General features: G+C 39.5%; 1 protein-coding gene across 1 annotated transcript in view; it reads left to right on the top strand.

The window, feature by feature from the left end:
- Positions 1-23,388, top strand: part of LOC124270947 — a 29,020-nt gene extending 5,632 nt beyond the window's left edge. Inside the window, 13 exon segments of the mRNA XM_046706011.1 lie at positions 4,908-5,095; positions 5,527-5,617; positions 5,986-6,066; positions 6,354-6,432; positions 7,048-7,234; positions 10,513-10,737; positions 11,528-11,599; positions 12,017-12,194; positions 12,658-12,870; positions 13,501-13,602; positions 14,235-14,743; positions 14,745-15,062; positions 16,414-23,388. Of these exon segments, the coding sequence (XP_046561967.1) occupies positions 5,000-5,095; positions 5,527-5,617; positions 5,986-6,066; positions 6,354-6,432; positions 7,048-7,234; positions 10,513-10,737; positions 11,528-11,599; positions 12,017-12,194; positions 12,658-12,870; positions 13,501-13,602; positions 14,235-14,743; positions 14,745-15,062; positions 16,414-17,058 (2,796 nt within the window). The 5' untranslated portion in view covers positions 4,908-4,999 and the 3' untranslated portion in view covers positions 17,059-23,388.
- The last annotated feature ends 1,474 nt before the right edge of the window (positions 23,389-24,862 follow it).

Genomic DNA, 24,862 nt, shown 5'->3' with positions numbered 1-24,862 from the left:
GTTAGAGAAATATCCAAGGTCAAGTTGTTGATGTAAGGTGATACAAGGGGAAGTGCATGTACCGCTTAACAAGCAAACTGTTATGGAAGTAATACAAGGAAGCAGCGAAGGATATGTGGTGATTTGTTGATAGCACTGTAAAGGAGGTGACGGTATGAGACAGGTATGTGTGTAGGAGGATGTGTGATGTAGCTGAGCTCTCCGCAGTGCTGGTGCTGTCAGCTGGCACCTGCTGTCTGGTGGTGGAACTGTACTCAGACAGATAGGAAGAGACGGATGGGAGTGCTGCCTGTAGCATCTCCTGACATCTCCTGACATCTCCTTACACCCACACGCATCCATAAGCAAAACCATCTTGCATAAAGACAATATTTGGAACACAGTTGGGATATTTTTAGGGCCACTGATCTAATTACCAGAAGAGGTCGTGGGAATATGTACTGCAGTTAATCAGCCAGGTAACAGAATTTTGACGCATTCAGATTTGTCAATAAGTTTGTTAAGTGTTTATGACCATAAGCTTCATAAGCATGTAGATTTTTATGGGGCTAAATGAGTGGTAGACATTTGAAGAACACGAATTAAACATGATGGTAAATAGTAATGTTGCTTGTTTCATATTTTGTTGCTTTTGGAAGTAGCCATGATTTCAACTTTAGAGTTTTTTAAAAATTTAATTTACTGATAATTATTAGCTGTTGGTTTGTTTAATTTTTTTGATAATTATCATTATATTATCATATCAAACAAATTTAGTAGCAATTCAGAATTCTTTGACTGGAAGTTTTATTATCAGTACAGTAACTCAAAAGTGTCAATATATTTGGACTGATAATATAAGTAATTATTCTGAGTGTATGTATATAAAACTTACCCATCTATACCTGCAATTAGTCAACTTAATGTTAAATGTGAACTGATGTATTAAATGTTTACAACTGAATTTTCGGTCTTCTCATTGTCCATCTTAACCATGGTAATCTTTAAAAATGCGAACATTTTGGCGAGAGTGAATTTTTAATTTAGTACCCTATTTTTGAATTTGTATCAATATTGTATCAAAATGAAGAATTTATTAATACATCAACATCATGCTATATGGTGACATCCAAAATAGCAGACTGGAATAGACGACTGAACCAGGAACTAGATCAGGTGAAATAGTTCAAACGTCTTGCCTTGATGTTGTAGAGGGAAACGCGTCACACCAATGAGTCTCTGAACATTTTGTCTTGTGTCAATGTATACTACTCACACAAAGTTAAACAACACCCTATTCTTTCATGTTAGTTGGACAGACTGATAGATTAGATGTAGTAAGATGAAAGAATCCGGTGTCCTTTATATTGTTTAAATTGTACATGATGTATAAACAGTGATAAAGTATGAAAGAGTAATTGTCTCATTCAGTGCACTGTTAGCATTGTCATAGCATTAGTTGTCAACAGAAATAGACCTGCTTTGGAATTAGGGTATGCTATTTTAAACATATTTATTAAGCAGGGCTCCAGATAGGTTTTCAACATCAGGAGTACGTACTCTTCATTTTCTCAATATAGGAGTACTGGAAAACCTAAGTGTACATTTAGAGTACTGAATGGAATTTAATGGAGTATCAGTAATCTTGTATTTCGTTTCATATATGCACCACAACATTGCTGCTCTTGTGTAAACAGGTCAATAAACAATAAAACAATACCTTTTCAGATATATACGTCTGTAAATGATTCTAAGACCGTGCACCATTGCTGTGGTGCATATCTGCTACGTTTTCTAAATTATTTCCTACCGTACCGTGCATATTTTCTATCCATACATACGCCGATACGGCCCTTATCTGGAGCCCTGTATTAAGTATATTGGTGGAAATGGTTTGACAGTTGAATCTTTGTCACTGTTTCGAAGTTAGAGTAAGTGTTATGTACCAACCAATCTACTCAACCTTAGTGTACGGCATAGCATCGGACACCTGATCCTGTTGAGCTCCATATGCTAACCTCATCAACATACCACATAGCTACACTGGGTCGTGGTGTTTACATTGATGGCCTGACTCTAGCATTGGGTACACACACACTCATATAGCTATACAAACTTCTTAAAGGTGTACCATCCGTTTAGGCTATACAACTTACACAGTTGCTGCAAATATGATGAGAAATGATGATCCTTATCCCTGAAGGATTGACACCCTTCTCATGGGTTATCTTGCTATGCATGAAATAATTATTGTATACAACTCAACAGAAGTTTTAAAAACTCCAGATTACTTTTGTTAATCAGCCAGGACATCTTTCAGTCTTGTACCAAACAATTTTGAGACTAATGTCAGTGTGTGAAATAAGGACGATCGCCTGAGATGGGCTAGATTTCTGATGGATGGTCTAGATTTACAGCTGGCCAGCCCGATGGTCTGGTAAAATACTAAACATTTTAGACAACATGTTCCATGCATGGTTAAATCCATTTTGGCCAGGAAACATTTTGAAGTTACCAGCCCTGATGTCTGTCTGGGATTTTGACTTATTTCATACACTGTTAATCATAACTTAATGCCTCGATTTTGGGCTCTGAGCATCATTTTCAGTAGACTTAGTAGTGATTAAGTGGACTATTTTTAGCTGAGCTACTAGCTCAAACAGTATTAAGCAAAACCTATGCTTTGAACAAAAGGTTAAAGTCACTAAAGATTCTATATTTATGATTTCAAATTTGTAACTTTTAAAATTTTTCACCAATTCCCAGCACAAATATTAATTCAAAATTATTATGAAAATTCAATGGATATGTGTAAGGTCCTGGATAGTTTCTACAGATAATGTCTCTACAAGTAGTGCAAAACATCATAGTTCAATGATTATGGCATATTTGTTCTATTGATATTATTAGTAGGTTACCAGGGTACTGTGACCTACTTTCAATGAGTAACATGTGTCATTTTGCTGTGTTAGTGATGTGAACCTAGGGATATCAAATTTTGTTAACTACTACTTTATGACTTATCAGAATTGATTGACTTATGTATTGCATATATAGAACTTTAGAAGACGACTTTCACTGTCAACATGGCCAAGGCTATGCCATCAAGACCCATACTGTCAAGAGTGTATTCATGTAATTTCGAAATAGGTGTCTGAGATTTGGAACATGTCTAAGCATTTGAGGTCCAGGTTGATGAAAAGCTTGTCTAGATTGTGGCTATTTTATGTTTGCTGGTATATATTTTGGATATATTTTCTAACTGCCAGTAGGACAGCTTGACCTGTGTCAGTGAATCACATGTAAATGCATATGTTACCCCTACATTGTATATCACACTGTAGATTGCAGCTACATCAAATATGTGTGATAATCGAGGCTATAACTCTAATCAGGCCATTCTATCATATTCTTTCCATATTATATGATTTTTGTTTCTTGATTTATGGGCCCGTGAAGATCCGGGGTAGAATAGGTCTTCAGCAACCCATGCTTGCCGTACAAGGCGACTATGCTTGTCGTAAGAGGCGACTAACAGGATCGGGTAGTCAGGCTCGCTGACTTGGTTGACACATGTCATCGGTTCCCAATTGCACAGATCGATGCTCATGCTGTTGATCACTGGATTGTCTGGTCCAGCCTCGATTATTTACAGACCGCCGCCATATAGCTGGAATATTGCTGAGTGTGGCGTAAAACTAAACTCACTCACTCACTCCCTTGATTTATGATTTGATTTATCAATTAAGTCACTCAAATATGTTAATCTGCTATCCAGGTGGCTAAGTCATTTTATGTGCTACAATTTGCTATACAGAATTGTGTCCCTAAGCAGTGTAGGAAAGATAGCCCGTCCCAACGTCCGAGACGGGTGAATTTTGTGGAGGACGGGTTAAAAAAATATCTATTCCGTCCTCATGTCGGGTCAATTTTAGCAAACCAATGACATATATATAATGATTATAACCTTTTTTGAATATTTACTGCCGAAGGTGTTTTATTTATATTTGGAGGACAGGCTAGATTTTGGCAGGACTGGTAAAAATTTTGACCTGCCAGTCCTGTGGGCAGGCTAGATTTTCTACATCTTTCCTACACTGCCCTAAGGCAAGCCAGTAACTTATGATTGTAGGTTTGAACCCCAGTTTGTCCTGATTGTCCTTCTATATTTGTTGGCACTATGTGTGTCGGTTGGGTCCTGCATTATGTCAGTCGTCCCCCAACAAAAGCACACAGGGACATAACCGAAATACTGCTTAAAGCAAGATTTATCTAAACTCACTCTCTCACACACAAACCGCCTCCGTGGTGTAGTGGTTAGAGCATCCGCCAGGAGAGTGGAAGGTCGCGGGTTCGATGCCCACCCGCGTCATACCAAAAGACGTTAAATTATGGTACTTGTTGGTCCCTGCCTGGCGCTCGGCATTAATGGGTACAACAAGGACTGGTCGGCTCGGGAGTCAGTATAATGTTTCTAAGTGGGGTAATCATGCTTCACTGCGGCATGGTATCTCAGTGGGCTAGCACTATGAAACCAGCTTAAGTCTGGGCTAGTACAAGCAGCTGCACATACACATACACACGCATGCACGTTGTCATATGAGCGAAATATTCTCCAGCATGACGATAAACCCAATTTCACCTCACCTCACCTCACCTCTCACACACAACTGGATGGGGTGGTGGGGTAGCCTGGTGGTTGAAGCGTTTGTTTGTCATGCTGAAGACATGAGTTCGATTCCCCACATGGTCTCTCCCGCCATGATATTGCTGGAATATAGCTAAAATGCTAAAAGTGGCGTAAAACTAACTCCCTCACACTATTTTAATGTTATTCATGTTATTACAATGATCTTTCCTTATCCAACACCAAACAAGCTGTTATGATCATTGTCCCGCCAGCACTAAATGTTACTGTTCCCTTACAGCAGCTCCAGTAGCTGTAAGGTAGGGAGGAGGTGGATGGTGGCAAGTAGCCCCTGTTGCCGGTGAGCTAGGCCAGAGCCCCGGGCAGGGGAACATGTCTGCAGCCACTGCATCACACTCCTCAGGCAAGAAACGCAAGGTCGTCAACGTTGTCCTTCTCAGTGGAGAGGAATATGTCGTCACTGTTGATGTAAGTAGATGGCACCTTCCATATCTTTGGACTGGTAATAGTTATTTTATAGGCATATTTGATGAAACCTTTTATAAACTTTCTTACAGTTACAAGTTGTATATGATAGTGCTGGAGCATATATCTTTGATATAATTGGTCACTTGACTTTGGTATGAATTCTGGTAACTGAACATAGCTAAAGAAATCCTTCACAAAGCTTTAAAATTATATCCGTTTCCAGTATGGCTCCGTATTCATTGCTTGGCTTCAGTATGGTTAATCCATTTCTCTTGTCTGCTTAGCTTAAACATGTTTGAAAAATAATAGACTGAACAATGACAGGAATAAAACTATTTATGAAACTGTTGAATATGATTTCTACTAGACATTAGCATGATTTAGATACATGTATTTTGTTATTGCTCTAATGTTGGAACTCATTTATTTAGGTCAAGTCAAAATTTCAAGAAGTCTTCAATCAAGTAGCATCCCACCTCAGCTTACGAGAAACAGAGTACTTTGGCCTGGCTTTCAAGAAAGGTAAAGTGAAAAGTTTTAAGTCCTGGACAAATTACCATAATATTCTTGATGACTTTGCCCTAGACCCAGTGTTCATGGTTCATGGGTTCTGAACCTGAACCTTGTCAGCTCCCAAACTTGGTATTATGCTTACATCCATTTTCCAAACATCAGTGCTTGTAGTGTAGTGTATTTTCATAAAGTAAAAAGCAAGCACAACTGTTTTATTCTTTTGTTTATTTTATGTTAAGGAGAAAGGTTCACTTGCAATCACTGGTGAAAACATTTATGTCTCTAAGCGCTAGCTCTTCACTTTGCACCATGTCCAGTAGATCTCCACAAAGACACAGACTGAACCTGGGATGTTAACTGTCTCCATCTTGTTACAGATGACGAGTACAACTTCGTGGTGCTGGAAGAGAAGATTCACAAACAAGCTGGCAAACGCTGGAAGACTGCTCCAGGGGAGGGTAACTCATCTCCATTAATTTCTGCACCACTCATGATTTTCCTTTTTGTGTTCTGATGAATATATAAGTCGTTTGATGATATTGACAAATGTCAATCTGTGGCATTGTTCAATACTAGCTATATACATATAGCTGAATATTTTTTGCAGTATTTTGTAGAAATGTTCATATTTTTCCTTATCTTGACTCATGAGATCAAAATATCATGAGTCAGGATAAGTATAAAATATCAATTTTACTTTAAAAAATACATGTTTGTCTTAAACTTTTGTCGTCCTTATTCTAGGGTTATGATTCCCTTGGCAAGCCCATGCTCACTGTCTGGTTCAGAGTGCAATTCTACGTGGATCAAGTTGTTCTATTACGGTTAGTGAATGTAATATTGTCAGTACCCTACCTGTCATTTGTGTGATGTAATCAGTTCATATATCTCAAGGCTATGTAATGTTCTGTTTGTCTTTTAGTTATATATAATGCCATGCTACTGAACATATTTCACCCCATGAGGATGCCAGGTAGAACTACCCAGCAAATGATGTAGACAAGTTAGAATTGGTCTTCCGTAACCCATATTTGTCGTAAGAGGCGACTAACGGGATTGTGTGGTCAGGCTCCCTGTCTATGTTGACACATGTCATTGTATTCAGAGATTGATGCTCATGATGTTGACCACTGGATTGTGTGGTCCAGACTGGATTATTTACAGACCGCCACCATATAGCTGGAATATTGTTGAGTGCATATTGCTGAGCACCTGTAACACATATTCCAGTTGTCTGTGACTTTAGCCACTTGTCCGGAACCTGTGTCTAGTAAAATTGTATACAAACTGGTAAAATCAGCTAAACATAGCCCATATGGTAACCCTAGCATGTATAAAAACAACTCTAAAAATTATACTAAGAGCTATGTTTCGGCTAGTAGACTCCAAAGAGATTGGTGCAGATTGCTCCAACTAATGTAATGTGTTTGTCCTGACAGAGAGAAGGTGACGCGGCACTTGTACTTCCTGCAGCTGAAGGAGAACTTCCTCAAGTACGTCCATCTCTTCAGTGAGGAGAAGTGTTTTGAGCTGGTTGGCTACGCACTGCAAGCTGATTATGGAAACTATATACCCGACAAACATCAAGATGGCTATTTTGACCCAAGGAAGTACTTCCCTGCTTGGGTAAGCACTTTGTTTCACTGTGCTAACATATATGTGTCGTGATAAGTGTTGATGTCACTACTGTCTTCTTTAAGGCAGTTGTATTGGTATGACCTTCCATATCCAGACATCGGGATCGGAGGGTCAGGCTCGCTGACTTGGTTGACACATGTCATCGGTTCCCAATTGCGCAGATTGATGCTCATGCTGTTGATCACTGGATTGTCTGGTCCAGACTCGATTAGTTACAGACCTCCCCAGCCATATAGCTGGAATATTGCTGAGTGCGGCGTAAAACTAAACTTACTCGCTCATTCATATCCAGACATAGACTTGCATCTGTGTTGTATATGAGTGGCAAATCGTGAATCAAGCTGTCAAAATCATATCTGACCGTACTCACTACTTAAATTCAGAATACAACCTCCTCCCTTCAGGCTGCCGCTACAAAGTTCCAATTGTCAAAACTAAGAGAGCCCAAACATCCTTTATTCCAAGTACCATATCTCTCTTAAGCAAATGTGAACATACCTAAATCAAAGAATTATGTAAATATGTTTGGTATCTCTCTAATGTGTCAGTAGCTCTGCTGATGTAACACAAATTCCTGAAAAGGCATTAAAAAAGTATGATTCTATTCTATTCTATTCTATTCTATTCTATTCTATTCTATTCTATTCTATTCTATTCTATTCTATTCTATTCTATTCTATTCTATTCTATTCTATTCTATTCTATTCTATTCTATGATGGGGTCCTGTGGGATGTGGTACGTCTGGCTGTGTCCTCTTTCCTAGCTGGTTGTAGAGATATCTTGAGATTTACTATGTATCATGGTTGGAATTAGTCCCCTATGGAGGTAGTAAGAGGCGAGAGATTCAGTGATTTAGTTGAGGCCTGGATGACATGGACAGTTGCTCACAAGATCACTCATCTGGAGGTTAAGTTATTTGCAGGCTCCTTTCATATAACTGGAACATGTCTAGAATTATGTCTACAATATTGACAGCGTAACTGTTGAGTTTTTAGTGCTGTAATTGTGTGTTAGGCTGTAATCAAAGGGCAATCCTATGATCTGTTTCTGTAAATTGACTAAGTATCTGGTTAATTCTAAGCTGTATGAGAATCATCTGTAGCATTTCAGTAGCCATTTTATTGTTAGGTTTGTTGGAATTGGGTCACTGTGACCTGTGCAAGACACTGAAGAATGTTATCACCATGTCGATAACCTTTGGAATCTCAGTCAAGGTCACAGTGTTGTGATGCTACAACCCTTCATTATGCAAGAAATTTGAAAGTGCTTTACACAGAAAGGTGACATTTAATCTATGTGCACTTTTGATGCAGTGTTGAGAGTTTGAAAAATCAATCTTCTGATTGTCCCCGGCTGCAACGAGTAACAGGGGAATATGTATTCAGCATCATCCGTACATGTCCTGTTTCGCGATATCTCATGAACTGTTGTACCCAGTGTCTTCAAATTTGGCGACACTGACAGCCTACATTGGGGAATTACACAGACACCAGTCAAATTTGGTGACCTTGACCTTATCTTCAAGGTCACCATGACACTTTGACCACTTTTCAAACTCTTGTAAAGCGATATCTCATGCATTGTTGTACGTAGTGTCTTCATATTTGGTAACAGCCTACGTTGGAGGATTATGCATACATCAGTTGAATTGGGTGACCTTGACCTTATCTTCAAGGTCACCATGACACTTTGACCACTTTTCAAACTCTTGTAAAGCGATATCTCATGCATTGTTGTACGTAGTGTCTTCATATTTGGTAACAGCCTACGTTGGAGGATTATGCATACATCAGTTGAATTGGGTGACCTTGACCTTATCTTCAAGGTCACCATGACACTTTGACCACTTGCCAAACTTATGTAAACGCAATATCTCATTAAACCTTGCACCCAACGTTTTCAATGATGTCAACAGCCTACATTGGGTGATTATTGTCCCCTGCCGCAACGCGGAACGGGGGTACTATGTAGTTTGCGGCGTCCGTAAGTACGTCATGATTCTTAACGCGATATTTCATGCACTGTTGTACCCAATGTCTTCAAATTTGGTGACAGCCTACATTGGGCGATCACGCAGACACGAGTTGATTTGGGTGACCCTGACCTTATCTTCAAGGTCACTACGACACTATGACCGCTTTTCAAACTCTTATTAACGCAAAATCTCATGGACTGTTGTACCCAATGTCTTCAAATTTGGTGACAGCCTACATTGGGTGATTACGCAGACACCAGTCGATTTGGGTGACCTTTACCTTTATCTTCAAGGTCAGCACAACATTTTGAACACTATTCAAACTTGCCTACGCAAAATCTCATGGACTGTTGTACCCAATGTCTTCAAATTTGGTGACAGCCTACATTTGGGGATTACCCAGACACCAGTCGATTTAGGTGACCTTGATCTTATTTTCAAAGTCACCACGACACTTTGACCACTTTTCAAACTCTTGTCAACGTGATATCTCATGAACTGTTGTACCCAATGTCTTCAAATTTGGTGACAGCCTACATTTGGGGATTGCGCAGACACCAGTCGATTTGGGTGACCCTGACCTTATCTTCAAGGTCACTACGTGACTTTGACCACTTTTCAAACTCTTGTTAACGCGGAATCTCATGGACTGTTGTACCCAATGTCTTCAAATTTAGGGGCAGCCTACATTGGGTGATTATGCAGACACCAGTCAATTTGGGTGACCTTGACCTTATCTTCAAGGTCACCACAACACTTTGACCACTTTTCAACTATGTAAACGTGACATCTCATCAAACATTGCACCCAATGTCTTCAATTATGTCGACAGCCTACATTGTGTGATTAGGCTGACACCAGTCATTTCAGGCATCTTGTATGTGACCAAAAAATAAAAAGTAGTAAATATGTTATAAATATTCCATTCTTTAGCGACGGGGGACATTGCCATATCAGTGGCAAACACTTGTTATTGATGACTCAAGTCATTTCAGGGTGACCTTCACCTTATTTTCAAGGTCACATGACACTTTCAAAATCTTGTAAACAGGATTCTGAGTAGTGACCATGACTAAAAGCAACATCACACAAAAGGTAATCTTCTATGTGAAATATGTTATATTTCATTCTTCTTAAGCGGTGGCGGCCATTGCCATGTTAGTGGCAAACACTTGTTATTTGTTGTCTTTATCAAGTTTGTAAATAAGAAACATTGTTTTTGTCAAGTTGAACCCAGCACACTCACACTTGTATTATATAGTCGTACTCAACTGTTTCCTGTTGTTTCAGATTGTTGAGAAGCTAGGTATAGCTTACCTTACAAAGCATGCACCATCAATACACAAGGACATTCGACACACGACCAAGAGTGATGCAGAGCTGCGCTTTATCCGAGAGACGTCCATAGCTCCGGCTGCCCATAATGTCCATTTTTATAAGGCAAAGAAGAAGAAGACAGACAAAGTGTGGAACACATGGCTTGCAGTCTGTGCCAAGGGGGTTGAGGTCTATGAGGTGTGTGAAGAAATGTTCATTGATCACATTTCTTGAAGACCGGTTGATAATTATGTTCAGTACAGTGTCAATTTATTGTAGAGTGGTGGTTAAAGTGTTTGTTATGCCGAAGACCTAGATTTGATTCCCCACGTTTGTACTAGTGTTGGGAATTGGTTGAAATCTCACAATTGATGATTGGTTCAATACCAACGACCAATCATAGAAAAAAATTGGTTAGCGTTATTTTTTAGATTTTCCTATTCAGGTTGTAGTTGCAAATAAGTATAAAGAAAAATACATTTGGCTCTCTGTTGTTGTTTTTTTGTTTTATTTAGAAACTGCACAAATTACATTTGCAAATTTCACATCCAGTGTAAAATGATTCAGTTCCATTGTAACATAAACTTCCCAGATTCTTCAAGAAATATTCAGTCATGGCTTTTCAGAAAGTGAAGTGAGTTTTCTAAGAATTAAACACGGACAACATCCTAAATATATTCCATTATCAAGTATTTCAAACTCTATTACAGCGGTTCCAAAATTGTTTGTGTTCAATTATGGGAACATGTGATGGATTGCTTGGTCGTTTGGCCACTGCAACCAATCTTCAATTATTTCAATTAATCGGAACACCACTAGTTTGTACATGTTTGTACACATGGGTGCCTGTTTCTGGTATGCCATGCTGTGATATTGCTGGAATATTGCTAGATGCAGCATTATCAGTCATAAATGTAGGGATACATGAATCTCTGATTGATTTTCAGTTTAGAGGAATTGTATTTCCATTGTTTTTGTTATGTTACAGGAACTGGAAGGGGGATTTAAGAATTGGATTTCTACATTTCTATGGCCTGATATAGGGAAATTGTACTTTGATGTAAGTACATATTGTTTATTGAATTTTATTTAACCTTTAGTTTGCTTTATTCTCAAACGTTATTCTCAACAGCTTGATTGTTTTCTATGTTTTATGAAGGTTACCATGGAAACACCCCAAACATTTCTCTGGTGTTCTCGCCGAAGACCTGGGTTCGAATCCCCACATGGGCACAATGTGTGAAGCCCATTTCTGGTGTCCCCTGCCGTGATGTTGCTGGAATATTGCTAAAAGCGACGTAAAACCAAACTCAGTCAGTCTCTGGTGTTGGTTACATTTGTGTCTTTGAGAGAAAAAAGCCAAATTTACATCTCTACAACAAAATGATAAATTTAATCAAACTTGACTCATGAAGTTTATTGGGCCTGGATTAAAAAGATCTACTTCAACGTGATAGTTTTGTGTGTTTGATTACAGAAAAAGAAGTTTGAGATTCGAACAACAGGGGGAAATGAGAACACAAGTCGTAAGTTCACCTACTACACAGAGGTTGATGGAAAGTCCAAATACTTGCTTAGCATCTGCCGGACCACACATATGTTCCAGTTGGCGATCCAGCCCAAACTCATGGAGATCAGACACCTTGATGCTGAGGGTACGTTTCAATCACTTCTCTTGACATGCAGAATATTGCTTTTGTAGCATGGTCGCCATCAGAGAAAGTGCAGTTGGTTTAAGATAAATAATAAGATAATTACAGTCTGTGACTTTGGCAACCTGTGTGAAGCCTGAGTCTAGTAAAATTCAGATTGGTCTAGTTTGCTTTGATAATGCAAAAATGTATTTTAAGAGGTACATAGAGCCATGTTCAGGCAGGCCAACTCTGAAAGGTTTTGTGAACTGCCATATTATTTGTACTTGCTTCGGGTTTTAGTACAATATGTCAGACCTTTGTATTTTCTTAACCAGATGGTTGTGTGAAGCTCATTTCTGGTGTCCCCCGCTGTGATATTGCTCGAATATTGCTAAAAGTGGCGTATATACTAAACTCACTCACTCTTAACCAGATACAAAAACGTAGGTTTTCATATAACACAAACTTTGTAATATGTTGACAGATCAGAGGCGTTACAGAGAGTCCTACATCTATTCTGATCCCCGTGACATGGTCACAAACGGGGGTATAGTCCAGTACCGTGCGACCACTGCGAGTATGTCTCCGAAAAAGTCTGGTGGAAATCAGCGATATTCCGTCATTAGTGATGCCAGTTCAGCCACCACGTCAGGCATCGTCAGTGACAAGATGACCATCAGTTTTGATGATAGTGATGGTAAGTCATACAACAAATTGATCAGTCGTTTTTATTGTCATTACGGGGCGGTGGGGTAGCCTTAATGGTTAAAGTGTCCACTCGTCACTCTGAAGATCCAGGTTTGATTCCCTACATGGGTACAATGTGTTAAGCCTATTTCTGGTGTCCCCCGCCGTGATATTGCTGGAATAAGCGGTGTAAAGCCTTTCTCACTCAATATTGTCATTATAGCAGGAGATAGGAGAGTCTGTGTGGGCATTTAGGCGTTTAATGTATCCTTGATAAGGAGGATAAATATTATCTATTAGCATAGATATTTAACAGTTACTTCATGCTCTTTCATTGTTATGTATAATAAAGAACTTGCTTTTCCTTGTACCCTTTGCCAAGACTTACCAAGTATATGATAATGTATTGTGAAACTGCATCTCTCAGTTCAGATCACTAGACAATAGTACAGTCTGGAGCTGCCTTCCTGATAACTGCTGGGAATATCTGTATACAGTTACTCATACCCTTGATCATTTGATCCAGATGTTTGATATATCACAAGAAATTGGGGAAAATTGGTATTGTTGTACATCATAGTATATGTATTCATCTGCTCTAGTGAGCAATGTCTGTCTAAATGCCTGATGTTTGTTACAGATCATGGTAAAGAGATAATGATTGACTGCCCACCTCGAATACATGGCACCCCCGGGCAGGGACGGTCAAAGTTTGGACAGCTGACTGCTGGTGGATTCCCCAGTGAGTTGTCATTTAATGCTTCTTTCAACCTATTATTCCTGTGAAGGATATGGTGCATGTTAGAAAACTGCTTTCCACAACTACATTATTTACAGTTAGGGTAATACACATGGAAGAAAGTAAGAGTATAACAGACATAGATAATTCCTTAGAGTAAAGGACCGCTTCCGTGGTGTAGTGGTTAGAGCATCCGCCCGGAGAGCGGAAGGTCGCGGGTTCGATCCCCGACCGCGTCATACCAAAAGACATTAAAATATGGTACTTGTTGGTCCCTGCCTGGTGCTCGGCATTAATGGGTACAACAAGGACTGGTCGGCTTGGAGTCAGTATAATGTGTCTGAGTGGGGTATTCATGCTTCACTGCGGCATGGTATCTCAGTGGGCTAGCACTATAAAACCAGCTTCAGTCTGGGCTAGTACAAGCAGCCGCACATACACATACACACGCATGCACGTCGTCATATGAGCGAAATATTCTCAAGCACGACGTTAAACCCAATTTCACCTCACCTTAGAGTAAAGAGCTATCTACATTAAGTTTCTAGTTCAAATTTGTGGAATTGTACATAGATTGAACACATTTTCCATATTTGTAGGTATTTAAAAGTACATTTAAGTTTCTTCTTTCACAGGCTACAAACAGTCAGGAATGACCTCTGTGAATCGCAGCCCAGTGTTGCCTCCACACTCTCTAGAACTGTACAAGCCTCCAGCCTCCAGGACCAGCAGTGGCCACAGCCCAACTGGAGGCAGCATGGCCGTACCAGAACTCTCTCCTGTCAGCAGCAATGGAAGTTACAGAGCCAAGCTGCAGCAGCAGCAGCAGGCGTTGTTCCCTACGCGTGTGCCCGGATACCCTCGTCATTTGTCCTCCTCCTCGGCAGAGGACAAGACTTCACAGCCTGTGAGTCGGAGCACGAGTCACGGAGATAGTTTCAAGGCAATGCAAACCCAGCTTCAGGTTCATACAGATAATGTGAGTCCATCTGAGGAAGGAAAGATGTGTGCCAGTGCAGAGCATAGTTGCCAGAACTCTCATGAACTCAAAATAAGTCCTTTAGAATCTTCAGCCTATGCAAACATACAAGCAAGTTTGAACAATTCCCAGTATGCACCTCCCCCTGCCCCTTCCCCAGGTCCCAGTGAACCCCCCGATATTGACTGACAAGACCCCTTCACCTAGCAGTAGTGCAGGCCTCACTACCCTCATGATGACCGAGTGTCCTGACCTGGAGCTGAGGGAGGCTCAGGAGGAGTATGTTCCTCCACAATCATTTGTGGAAGGTGGTGCTGTCAGTGAACTGCCAGTAGACTCTTTACAGAGCATGAAAGTGCTGGGAGACACAGTGTCCAGTTCTGTGGTGGCAGGGCCTGGATACAGCACCGTGACAACAGGGATGGCAGAAGCTGTGGTTGTCACTGCTGAAGCTGGTGGAGGAGACACAGCTACAGGCGGACAGGTGAGTGAATGGTTTCCTTCCTTCAGTAAACATATCAGTACCTTCATATTGAATTGTTCATACTGTTGTCAGGGTGGGCGAAACTTAGGTTACTTTGTGTATTTCTGCACTCAGTAATATTCTTGGGTGCTGGGATAGCCTAGTGGTTAAAGCATTCCCTGCGACACCGAAGACCCAGGTTCGATTCCCCACATGGGTACAATGTGTGAAGCCCATTTCTGTTGTCCCCCGCTGTGATATTGCTGGAATATTGCTAAAATCAGCGTAAAACCATACTCACCCACTCACTCACTCCCCAGTAATATTCCAGCTTTGTGCAGTCGGTCTGAAAGTAATGGAGCCTGGACTAGACAATCCGGTAATTGATCTTGTGCGAAGTGATCGAGATTGTTGGGATGCGAAGACTCAACACAATGACCCAGTCTGACTACATCGTCCAATTGCAGATCTTGTAGTCCTTGTACTTTGTTTTGGTTGATTTATGAAATCAACAGATGAATAATATAATCATGATAATGTATGAAATGTTTCCTCCCGACCTCCTACTTTGTATTCTTGGCGAAAAGATACAACTCATAAAATCTAATAGGCCTTTTGACCATCATAGGTTACTGGGACCTATTCCAACCTAGAAACCCACTGTTGAATGTATAGTAGTATCTGAGATACCCTAGACTGGAGTATCAACACCTTTCTGTTTAATGCCGGGGTTTGAGATAAGACCTTTGCTGGAACCATTAATAGTTACTTTTAAATCAATAATTTAGGGAATTGTTACTTGAGGTCATCTGTTCTTTTCTGAGGTATATTTTGTTTATGGATCACAGGGCTCGATTTAGTGCTTTGTTACTTGCACTGGTGCAACTCAATATCACAAAGTTCAACCTAGTTATTAGTTAAAAGTGCATCATGTGCAAGTCAATTTTTGAGAAATAAATCAATAATAAATCTAAGTATGTCAGTTCATTATTCTTTTAAACTTTGAAAAGCTATGGCACCAAAACATTGCCATTTATAGACACTTCTTGGCTATGACAGCTGTTGTAAACAGGGATCAGCTGCGTCTCTGTGTTGCTATGGTTTCATGGGTACTACGTCACGGAAATATGTTTATGTGCACCAAAACCTCTGATGTTTTAACACACTACATTGCATATGGAAATTGGCAAGTGCAACTAGGCTTTGATTCTTAGGTTGCACCTGGTGCAAGTAGGTTAACATCCCTTAAATCGAGCCCTGGATCACTTTAACCCCCTCTTTCATGAATGACTATGATTATTAGATTGAACATTTACCTGAATTTTTGGTAACGTGGACAGCTGAAATAATACTAAAATGTAATACTTTTTAGGACTCAGGGGATGAGGATCCAACGAAACCAAAGAACAACATACAGATATCTGTAAAGAACCATCGTGAAACCCTTCATCCGGAACTGGCAGAAATCTGCGGCCAGTCCCATGCCCTGTCCCTTCCTCTGATCACAGCATTATGTAACGACCAGACCCTCATGCACACCAACAGCGGTAGTGGTTCCTGCGGGTCGTACGACACATCGACGCTGAGGTCCACCGATTCGCGCCACTCTAGGATATCCCACGACACCGACTCGCGGCGCTGGTCAACCAGCTACCCCAGCACAGCTTCCACCATGATATCGGTGCCGACAGGCGGTCGTCCATATAGCTGGCATAGTGAACATTTCGACCTAGACACTCAGCTCAGTCTCACCCATGGCCCTGCTTTCCAACACCAACCCCCCTTGGACAATCACCGTAGTGTGCCTCAAGACCTGTGCTCTCCCAGTAACCCTACCTCATCGTGGACTCATGCCATAGCATACACTATGCCGTATGCAGGCTCGCTTGATCGTTACTCTCCAGAGCTGATTGCTCAAAATCACATGATACCCCCTCGGTTGTCTAGCGGGGGCCATAGTAAGACTGATGGCAACTTGAGTCACAAAGCATTAAAGGAAAACATTGGCATTGCGTAGCCATTTTTATTTCAAAACTAAGAAGTGGAGATTTCAATCTCAAGTATTGTGAGCTAGCAGCATTGTCACCAGTTATCTCCCCTTATAACAGAAGTCAGTCATTGTGTTGTTTGCAAGAAGGTCAGAGTTGTCATCGTTGTTTATTCATATTCAGGAGCATTGTAGATATTCATTCCATTTATAGCAATATTTCAGATTTGCAGTATTTTAATTAATATGCATGCATATGAAGTAATCTTGCATATTTCTGTGAACACCGGGGGAATATATATACTTTCCTGTGTCATTTTTTTGTATTGGGCAATTGTCTGTTGTCATAATGTTTGAAGGAATAATTTTATGGCCCAAATTTAAAAGTTATTTTTCTTTTTTCATAATATGCATTGCTCATTTGGGCGCCACATGTGACAAGAGTGGTGGAACTACCATTTGTTGAAGTAGCTGAAGAAGTTACACATACTGTTCAACATTTGCAAGGGCAACACATTTAACTAGAGATGACTTTTTTGGTCCTTAAAAAAATGAGTTATATAAACACTATTTCAAGTCAACAATTTTCTATGCCCTCTTGTCAAAAGTTAAAGAAACATCCCCGTCAACTTGATTGATGTCGTATTCAGTCCTCATTCATTTCTCTCCACATTTACCATTGTAGTTGTTGAGTATGTCATGTTCACAGGCCGTTTGATCAAACACCTCTTACAAGGTTGCAGTGAGACTAGGAAGGTATTGATGTTATGGTTGCAACATGTTAGCATAGTAATACAGGGTATATGCAGTTCATGGATTGTTAAGGAGATTTTCTCTCAGCAGTAATTCTGAAGTGAAAGTGAATGTGTTTTGAGGGCTGGTTGAGGCCTTTCAGTACATGTTGTAAACACACTGACACCTGTGGTCACACTACGCTTTCCCAAACTGATATAGATCCCTTAGAGTAAACAGCAGAAGGCATTAACCTCATGGGCACAGTGCAGAGAAAATCTTTTCAACATGAAATATGCTGAATGTGCAATATATGATTGCAGTTTTGATGCTAATGGCACTTTTTTCTGATTCCCTGTCTCGGTGATAGCCAGTTGCTACTGTTCAGGAAACACAGTTCCAGTATCACTGTTGCCATTGAATTTGTGTATGGTTACATGGTAGGTACCCTTTATGAGAAGGGAGTTGGAATATAGCATATTAGTTTGCTACAGAAATTATATGTCGTCAAAGACAGATGTAAATCTTGTTCAATAAGTTGTCTGCAGAGCAGAAAGATGAGGGTGTTTTAAAGTTTGAACAGTGTATCTCTAAAAGCTGTGTTCATATCTGAGGTTATCGGATGCCTAAATTACCTCCCCTTGTTCCTTTGCCCGCCAGAGGGAAGTGCCAGTCGTATCTTTACATGCAGTCGTTCTGGTGAAGTGACTACAATAGTCGTCGGCAGTGAATTAAAACAGCACATTATTATCAATGAAAGATTACACAGTGTTGGGGAAACTGTTTTTATTCTCTGTATTTGTGAAGGAAGGTATTCAGCTACTGAAGGCTTCATAATCATATGATGTGATATTTTTGTTTTATAGTAAAGAATATTTATTACACAAGTTCTTCCTTGGAAATGAGATTAGGTGGAGTAAATAATTCTATGATATTCTCTATTGAGTGCCTTGTGATTTTGAGTTTGAAAAGTTCTAGAAAAGCAGGACTAGTTTATTGTTATTAAGTAAATTCCTAATATCCCCACAAAGGGACTGATGCATAGTCTGATATAATGCATATGCATTGTGATGAATAATTCATAATAATTCCTGTTGTTAATGTCAGTTTCAAATGAACTTGCCTTCAGAGGTCAGTTAGAACAGAAGAGAAACATTGTGATAGGTTCCTACATTTGAGCCTCTGGGCCATCATTGGTCATTCACTATCTCTACTGACATAAGAATATTGATAGTCTGATGGCAAGTTCTGTTGTTATTTCTTTTCAGGAGTTGACTTTCTTTCAATATCTAAAGCATATTATCAGCACAGAATAATTGTACTAGATGTGTATAGTTTGTTCTGATGTAGTGATTATGCAAGATATTAACCCAGTAGTTTATTTATGTCTGTGTACCATAATAACGTGTGCCGATGTGAACTTGCTAATGTATACCATGATATCCTAACTATGCATGTGCCTGTCGCCCTTACATATCTAATATGTTTTATGTGTAGAACGTTTAGTCTAGTGCAATATGTATATCCTTAAGCTTTGACACCGGAACTTAAAACTAATTGATATTTGCATTTCATGAGATTTTCTCAGGTTGGAGTTTGTATTTATTAATATTATTTGTTGCAGAATAGAAGCTTTAGGCGCTAGATAATGGTAGATATTTAAAAATAACTTATCTGATTAGATTTCTCAAATAGGATATTGGAATGAGGTTTTGCACGGTAAGCTGATAAAATCTTTTCATGTGCAGTATAAAAGCAACAAATATACATGTGGGGTCATATGTAGTTACTGATAGAAAACTCTGATCTTGGGTAATGTAAGTTTGAGGACTAAAAACCTGGGAAGCTTCCTGTGCCCTTGTTATTGGTTAGGGACACTATAAACATATTTTTATGTAACACTGCACATAGATTTCAGTTTTAAAAATAATGATCTTCACCTCTTCTATGCATGTGTTTACTGCTGTGGGTATCATGTTTAGTCATCTATCCTCTATGACAGGGACGTTTGGTTAGCATGGTGGGTAAAACGTTCACTTGTCATGCCAAAGACCTGGGTTCAAATCTCCACAGATGGGTATGATGTGTGAAGACTTTTTTCTCATGTCCCCAGTCATGATTTTGCAGGAATATTGCTATAAGCTGAGTAAAACCGTGCTAGCTCACATGTTTATTAAAGCCTACAGATTTGTGACAGGTTGTCAGTATAGTGTGAGATTTATCTAAATGCCAACATTCAGTGGGTGTTTCAATGTCCATGGAGTCAGTTCCCCATGCTTGAATTCAAGTCTTCCAACAACTTGTTAGCTGCACAATATTTATTTTACAAATATGACAGTTGTAAACCAAGACCAGTAATATATGTGAATGTAAGTATTTTAATAATCAAAGAATTACTAGTACTTTTGTAACTCACATAGATGATGGTGTCTGATGTTGAAATTAACCACATTTGAGCTTGTAGTTACTTGCAGCAGAAATAGCAAGGCCAGTAGCTTGTAGGTGCATCATGAGATGCAATGTACAATAAATCAAAACTTGTGATAATACTTTTATTTACTGAGATTTTGGGATATGCAGGTTTAATTACTAATTCAACTTTACACTTACATTTGTAAATGCTATATATACACATTTCCCTTGATATTCTCCCAGCTGTATGGCCCATCTTATACATTTGTTATGTTCATGTCATGTTTGTATGTTTTTTCATAATATTATTGAATCTAAAGGAATTATATTCCAGAACAACTGTACCTTTACACACAAATACTATCTGTACTCATCTGAGAGGGACAAGAAAGAATTGCTTGCTTCTGGGTAGTGTTTTTTACTCCCAACACATTAATGTATTGCACAGAAATTTGAAACAAGTCCAGCTTTAGATATTTATCCAAAATTGACCATTTTAGCATTGAATTAAATTAAACTTCTCCAAAACAGTAGCTTGTTGATAACAGGATCCAGTCATCTCTTTCAGCCCAGTGTCATGGACTAACTGTAAACTTGACAAATTTTCTGATGAAATGTTTCATATGTGTATTTATATTACCGACATGAACTTTAGACCATGGACAAACTTACTGTTTATATCATGTTTACTTTTTCGACATGTGTAAAACGTAGTTGATATGTATGTATTGGTGCGTACAGACCATCAATACTTCACCAAATTGTATACAAGACCGTGAAGTGCTGTTGATACGGATTTGATCTCTATGGTCAGGCAAAGGACACTGTATGTGTTATAAAGTACATACATGGTCTAAAAAAAATAAAATTGTAAATATGTTTCTTTGTCTAAAATAATACTTCTGTTTGAAATTTTCAGGTACTTCCATTCTCGTTACTGTTGTTGACCGTTTAGGTGTCATTATGTTAATGGTTTCTACATTCAACAGCTGGAACTCGACACTTAAATGCCCTATTTACTTACAAATGTTAGTCTTTAGTCAACATGGAAAGTGCTCATTCATATTCAGTGTTATATTTCTACAGTCCTTGTTACTTTTATATAATGTAGATCTGAAGTCGAGCTGTATCATTTTGTGTCGTCTCTGTGTTCATCAGTGTTGATATGGAAACATGGCATTTCAGTACTTCCACCACTTCTTTTGTCGTCATGATTCTCAGTCATTTTGGATAATCCAAGAACTAGTAAAGAAGTCCTGCTTGTTTGTTCCCACCTTTATTGCCAGAAGAAGCATAGCTGAAGTAGGTACAGCCAAACCCTGTTTATCTGGAAACCCTAAGTATAAGACATTTGCATTTGAGAACATCTTCATATGTACAAATGACATTAGTCCATACCTGTAAGTTGTACATCCAGAAATGTGTTCATCTGGATCATTTCAAAGGTGACAGTATTGCCTGGATTAACAAGGTTTCACTTTACACAATGCAGATGGACTGTAGGGGTCAAACTTACTGTGGATGTTACTACCTGAATGGAAGTGTTGCCACTTTATGACGTTCACTGTTTCTTAAAGGGTGTGTATTTACTTTATATCATATCTTCAAGTATTTTGTGCAAGATTTTCAGATAAGTTGGTTTTCCAGGCATAATCGTTTTTGTTTTTTCCAAGAAAAGTAGTGGAGTGGGCTCCTGACTGACGATTGGATGTAAATCATGTAAGATTGCATTTATTATTTGTGTACTCACCTAGATCACACCTTTGTCAAGCATTGTGGCTTCCACAGGTGGGTTTGAGGCTGAGAGTTACTCCCCTTGGAATGTTTTGATAGTCCTAGTTATGTAACCCGTGAAGGTTGTGATGCAAGATGCAAGTGTCATATTGATACTGATAGTAGCTGACCACAGGACCAGGCTTCAATATGTATAGGATATTCAGGTCCACATTAAGAATCCTCAATGAGAGCAGAGATGCATTTTAGTTCATCCCAAACTGTGGATACTTGCTTTGTTACAGAATATCCTCAGTAAGGGCATGGGTGATATGTATGCGATCCCTTGTTGAGGATACTTATATTCTCAATGAGGACTTGATGGAATATGGATGGCCCCTCATTGAGACTGATTGTAGAGTTGCCCATTCATCTGTCTTAAATTATGATGCCAGATTTTCTGAAAATATCCTTAAACTGAAACATGCTGGTAAAGAAAACGAGTGTGGAAGAATCATGTTGGTATTTTCCGTGAAGTGTGTTGCCTGGCAGTAGCCTCTTCCCTGCAGTTGTATATTTAACATATCAGGCTGCTGTTGCTATATTGTTTCTGTCTACACACTTCATGATTTTTCTGCTTCATACAGGTAGTCATGTAACAGATAAGGTGGACATGGTTACTGTCAAATACATCCATAAAATTCTTTTTCTCATTCATTCTGCCATCTTTAAAATATGAACTCATGCTCTCCCAAACAGACTGTTTTATGTGAAAATATTCTTTATGAAAATCTTAGTTTATATTCGGAACAAATATTATCTCAGCACATGAGGGAACAGCATCTTTCAGCAGAGCAGTTGCTGTTAGCTGTGCAAGAACTTTTACTTGAAATTGTACATTTTCTGAATATTTCTGGAACATTTTTTTATTGCTGTGCCGTTTCAACTGATAGTTGCGCAGATTATATGGGTATGGACCTCCTTATGTGTACACAGCACAATGTTTTAGGTCCAAACCCATGGGCTTGGCCAGTTGCACTGTACCACAAAAAGGTGCTGACATCCATACACTATTTGTTTGACCAACATGCCTTCCAAGGATCTTATAAGAAAATGTCTTCACCTATAATGCCAACGATGTTACCCTTACTATTGTTGATACATCTAGTTCTACTCAGTTGATGCTGACCGCAATGGCCGCCATTTGTATGTACATTATACTCATTCCGCATATCTGGCTCAAAGCGTCAGTAAGTCAGTCAGTGAGTGTAGGTGGAGACAGTGTCAGCTCTGCTGCTGCTGCCGCGGCCCACTGTAAGTGCTACAGGACTAGCCAGCCGGGATGTTTGTGTGTTAGCATTCTGTGTGGCTCTGCAGCCAACATTGGTTACTGAAATAGCCAGATATCAAATATTGTTTATGATATTCCATATTGAAATTGTCCATTTATCATTATATATAGATATATGAATTTGTAATAAAGAGTTATATTTCGTTATAAAACTGCATTTTGTGTTTCTTTGAAGGTGGTTAGCTCTCTGACTCCAAGGTATACAATTTTTCACGTGGTTTAAGTTGAGCAGTGAAATTATACAATCTATAGCTACCAGTCGTTGAAGAGGGCTTGGGTGGTGCAGTCGTCAGTAGCGCCACGGTTTGCACTGTAGAATTGCATTCCTTGTCAAAGCCATGGTATACTGATCGTAGGTCCGAAATCCAAGACTGTCCGTGTCAGCACCATGTTCTTGATTCCAGGTTTGACCAAACAGTTCGACATAGGCAATCCAGCTTAACTTGGTACTTTATATAAAGCGGGTATAAGCGGGTCGCCCAGTCTAATACACCTCTATGTGCAGATATGAGTCCGACTGGCACTCCAGACAAAGCACCATTATGCTTCTAGGTTTCTCAGCACCATACCCATTTGTCAGGGTTTGGAGCTATCCTCCGACGTTAAGCTGACACACCGGGATATAACTGAAATACTGATAAAGGGTTTAAACTCGGACTCCATGATAAGTTTACAAGTTACGATACTTATAATTACCCTATGGCTATTACATTATAGCCATAAATAACGTCTCATTTGTACATTAAATTAATGGGTTTTAGAAAAATTATCAACAGATCTAATAGTTGTGAGGATAACCTTATACTTCGGACAAATGCAACTGCTCATGTGCAAGGCGTAACAAAATCATTTTTCCTTTATGTCCAGATGTAAACAATACGTTATACACATGAGTGAGTGAGTGAGTTATAATTTAACGTCACATCGGCAGTATTTCAGCCATATATATGTACACATGAGCCTTAATTACGTACATCCTGAATCCAGAGACAATGTTTACAATTTTAGTCCAATCAGGTCATACCTTTCATCAGGAATGCACACTTGTAAAGCACGTGACAAGATTTCAGTGCTACGGGTCACAAGTTCACATGCTGCGGCAGGCACATTGGCGTGTAAAATTCATAACTGCGCTGAGTGAACTACAGTTCTCTGAGCAGCCATAAAAGACGACAGTACTAAGAACCGCATCTTGGGGACATGGCATAGGGTTCATTGGTCTGTTGAATACTGATATGTCCTGCACGTCACCGACGGCCGTAGTGGCGAATGGAGACGTCGTAACGAGGCATATCACCAGGGCCCTTATTCTCGAAACGTTCGTAGCCCTAAGAATTCTTAACTTTGATCGTAGCCAATGTGTTAAGAATGGGCTTAAGAAGTTCGTAAGGCTACGAACGTTTCGAGAATTGCTAGCCAGGTGATTATCCATGGAGCTGAAACCTCTGGTGTTGGGCCATAGATGACTGCAAGCTGGATCTCATTACAGTACTCTGTACACTCAGTAGTGAACGTTATCAACAGGAAGTACCACCTTTTGATAATTGCCCCCATCCCAGTCGTCTGATATTCATAGAGAGCAACAGTAGACCTGACCGTTCTCGATGGCCCATTTGCAGAATAGCG

This window comes from Haliotis rubra, unplaced genomic scaffold (genome assembly GCF_003918875.1).
Source record: "Haliotis rubra isolate DU_JTF1 unplaced genomic scaffold, ASM391887v1 Scf156, whole genome shotgun sequence".
NCBI classification, from domain to species: Eukaryota; Metazoa; Mollusca; class Gastropoda; order Lepetellida; family Haliotidae; genus Haliotis; species Haliotis rubra.
The sequence above is the reverse complement of the archived record's forward strand: the minus strand, read 5'-3'. Positions and strand labels throughout refer to the sequence as shown.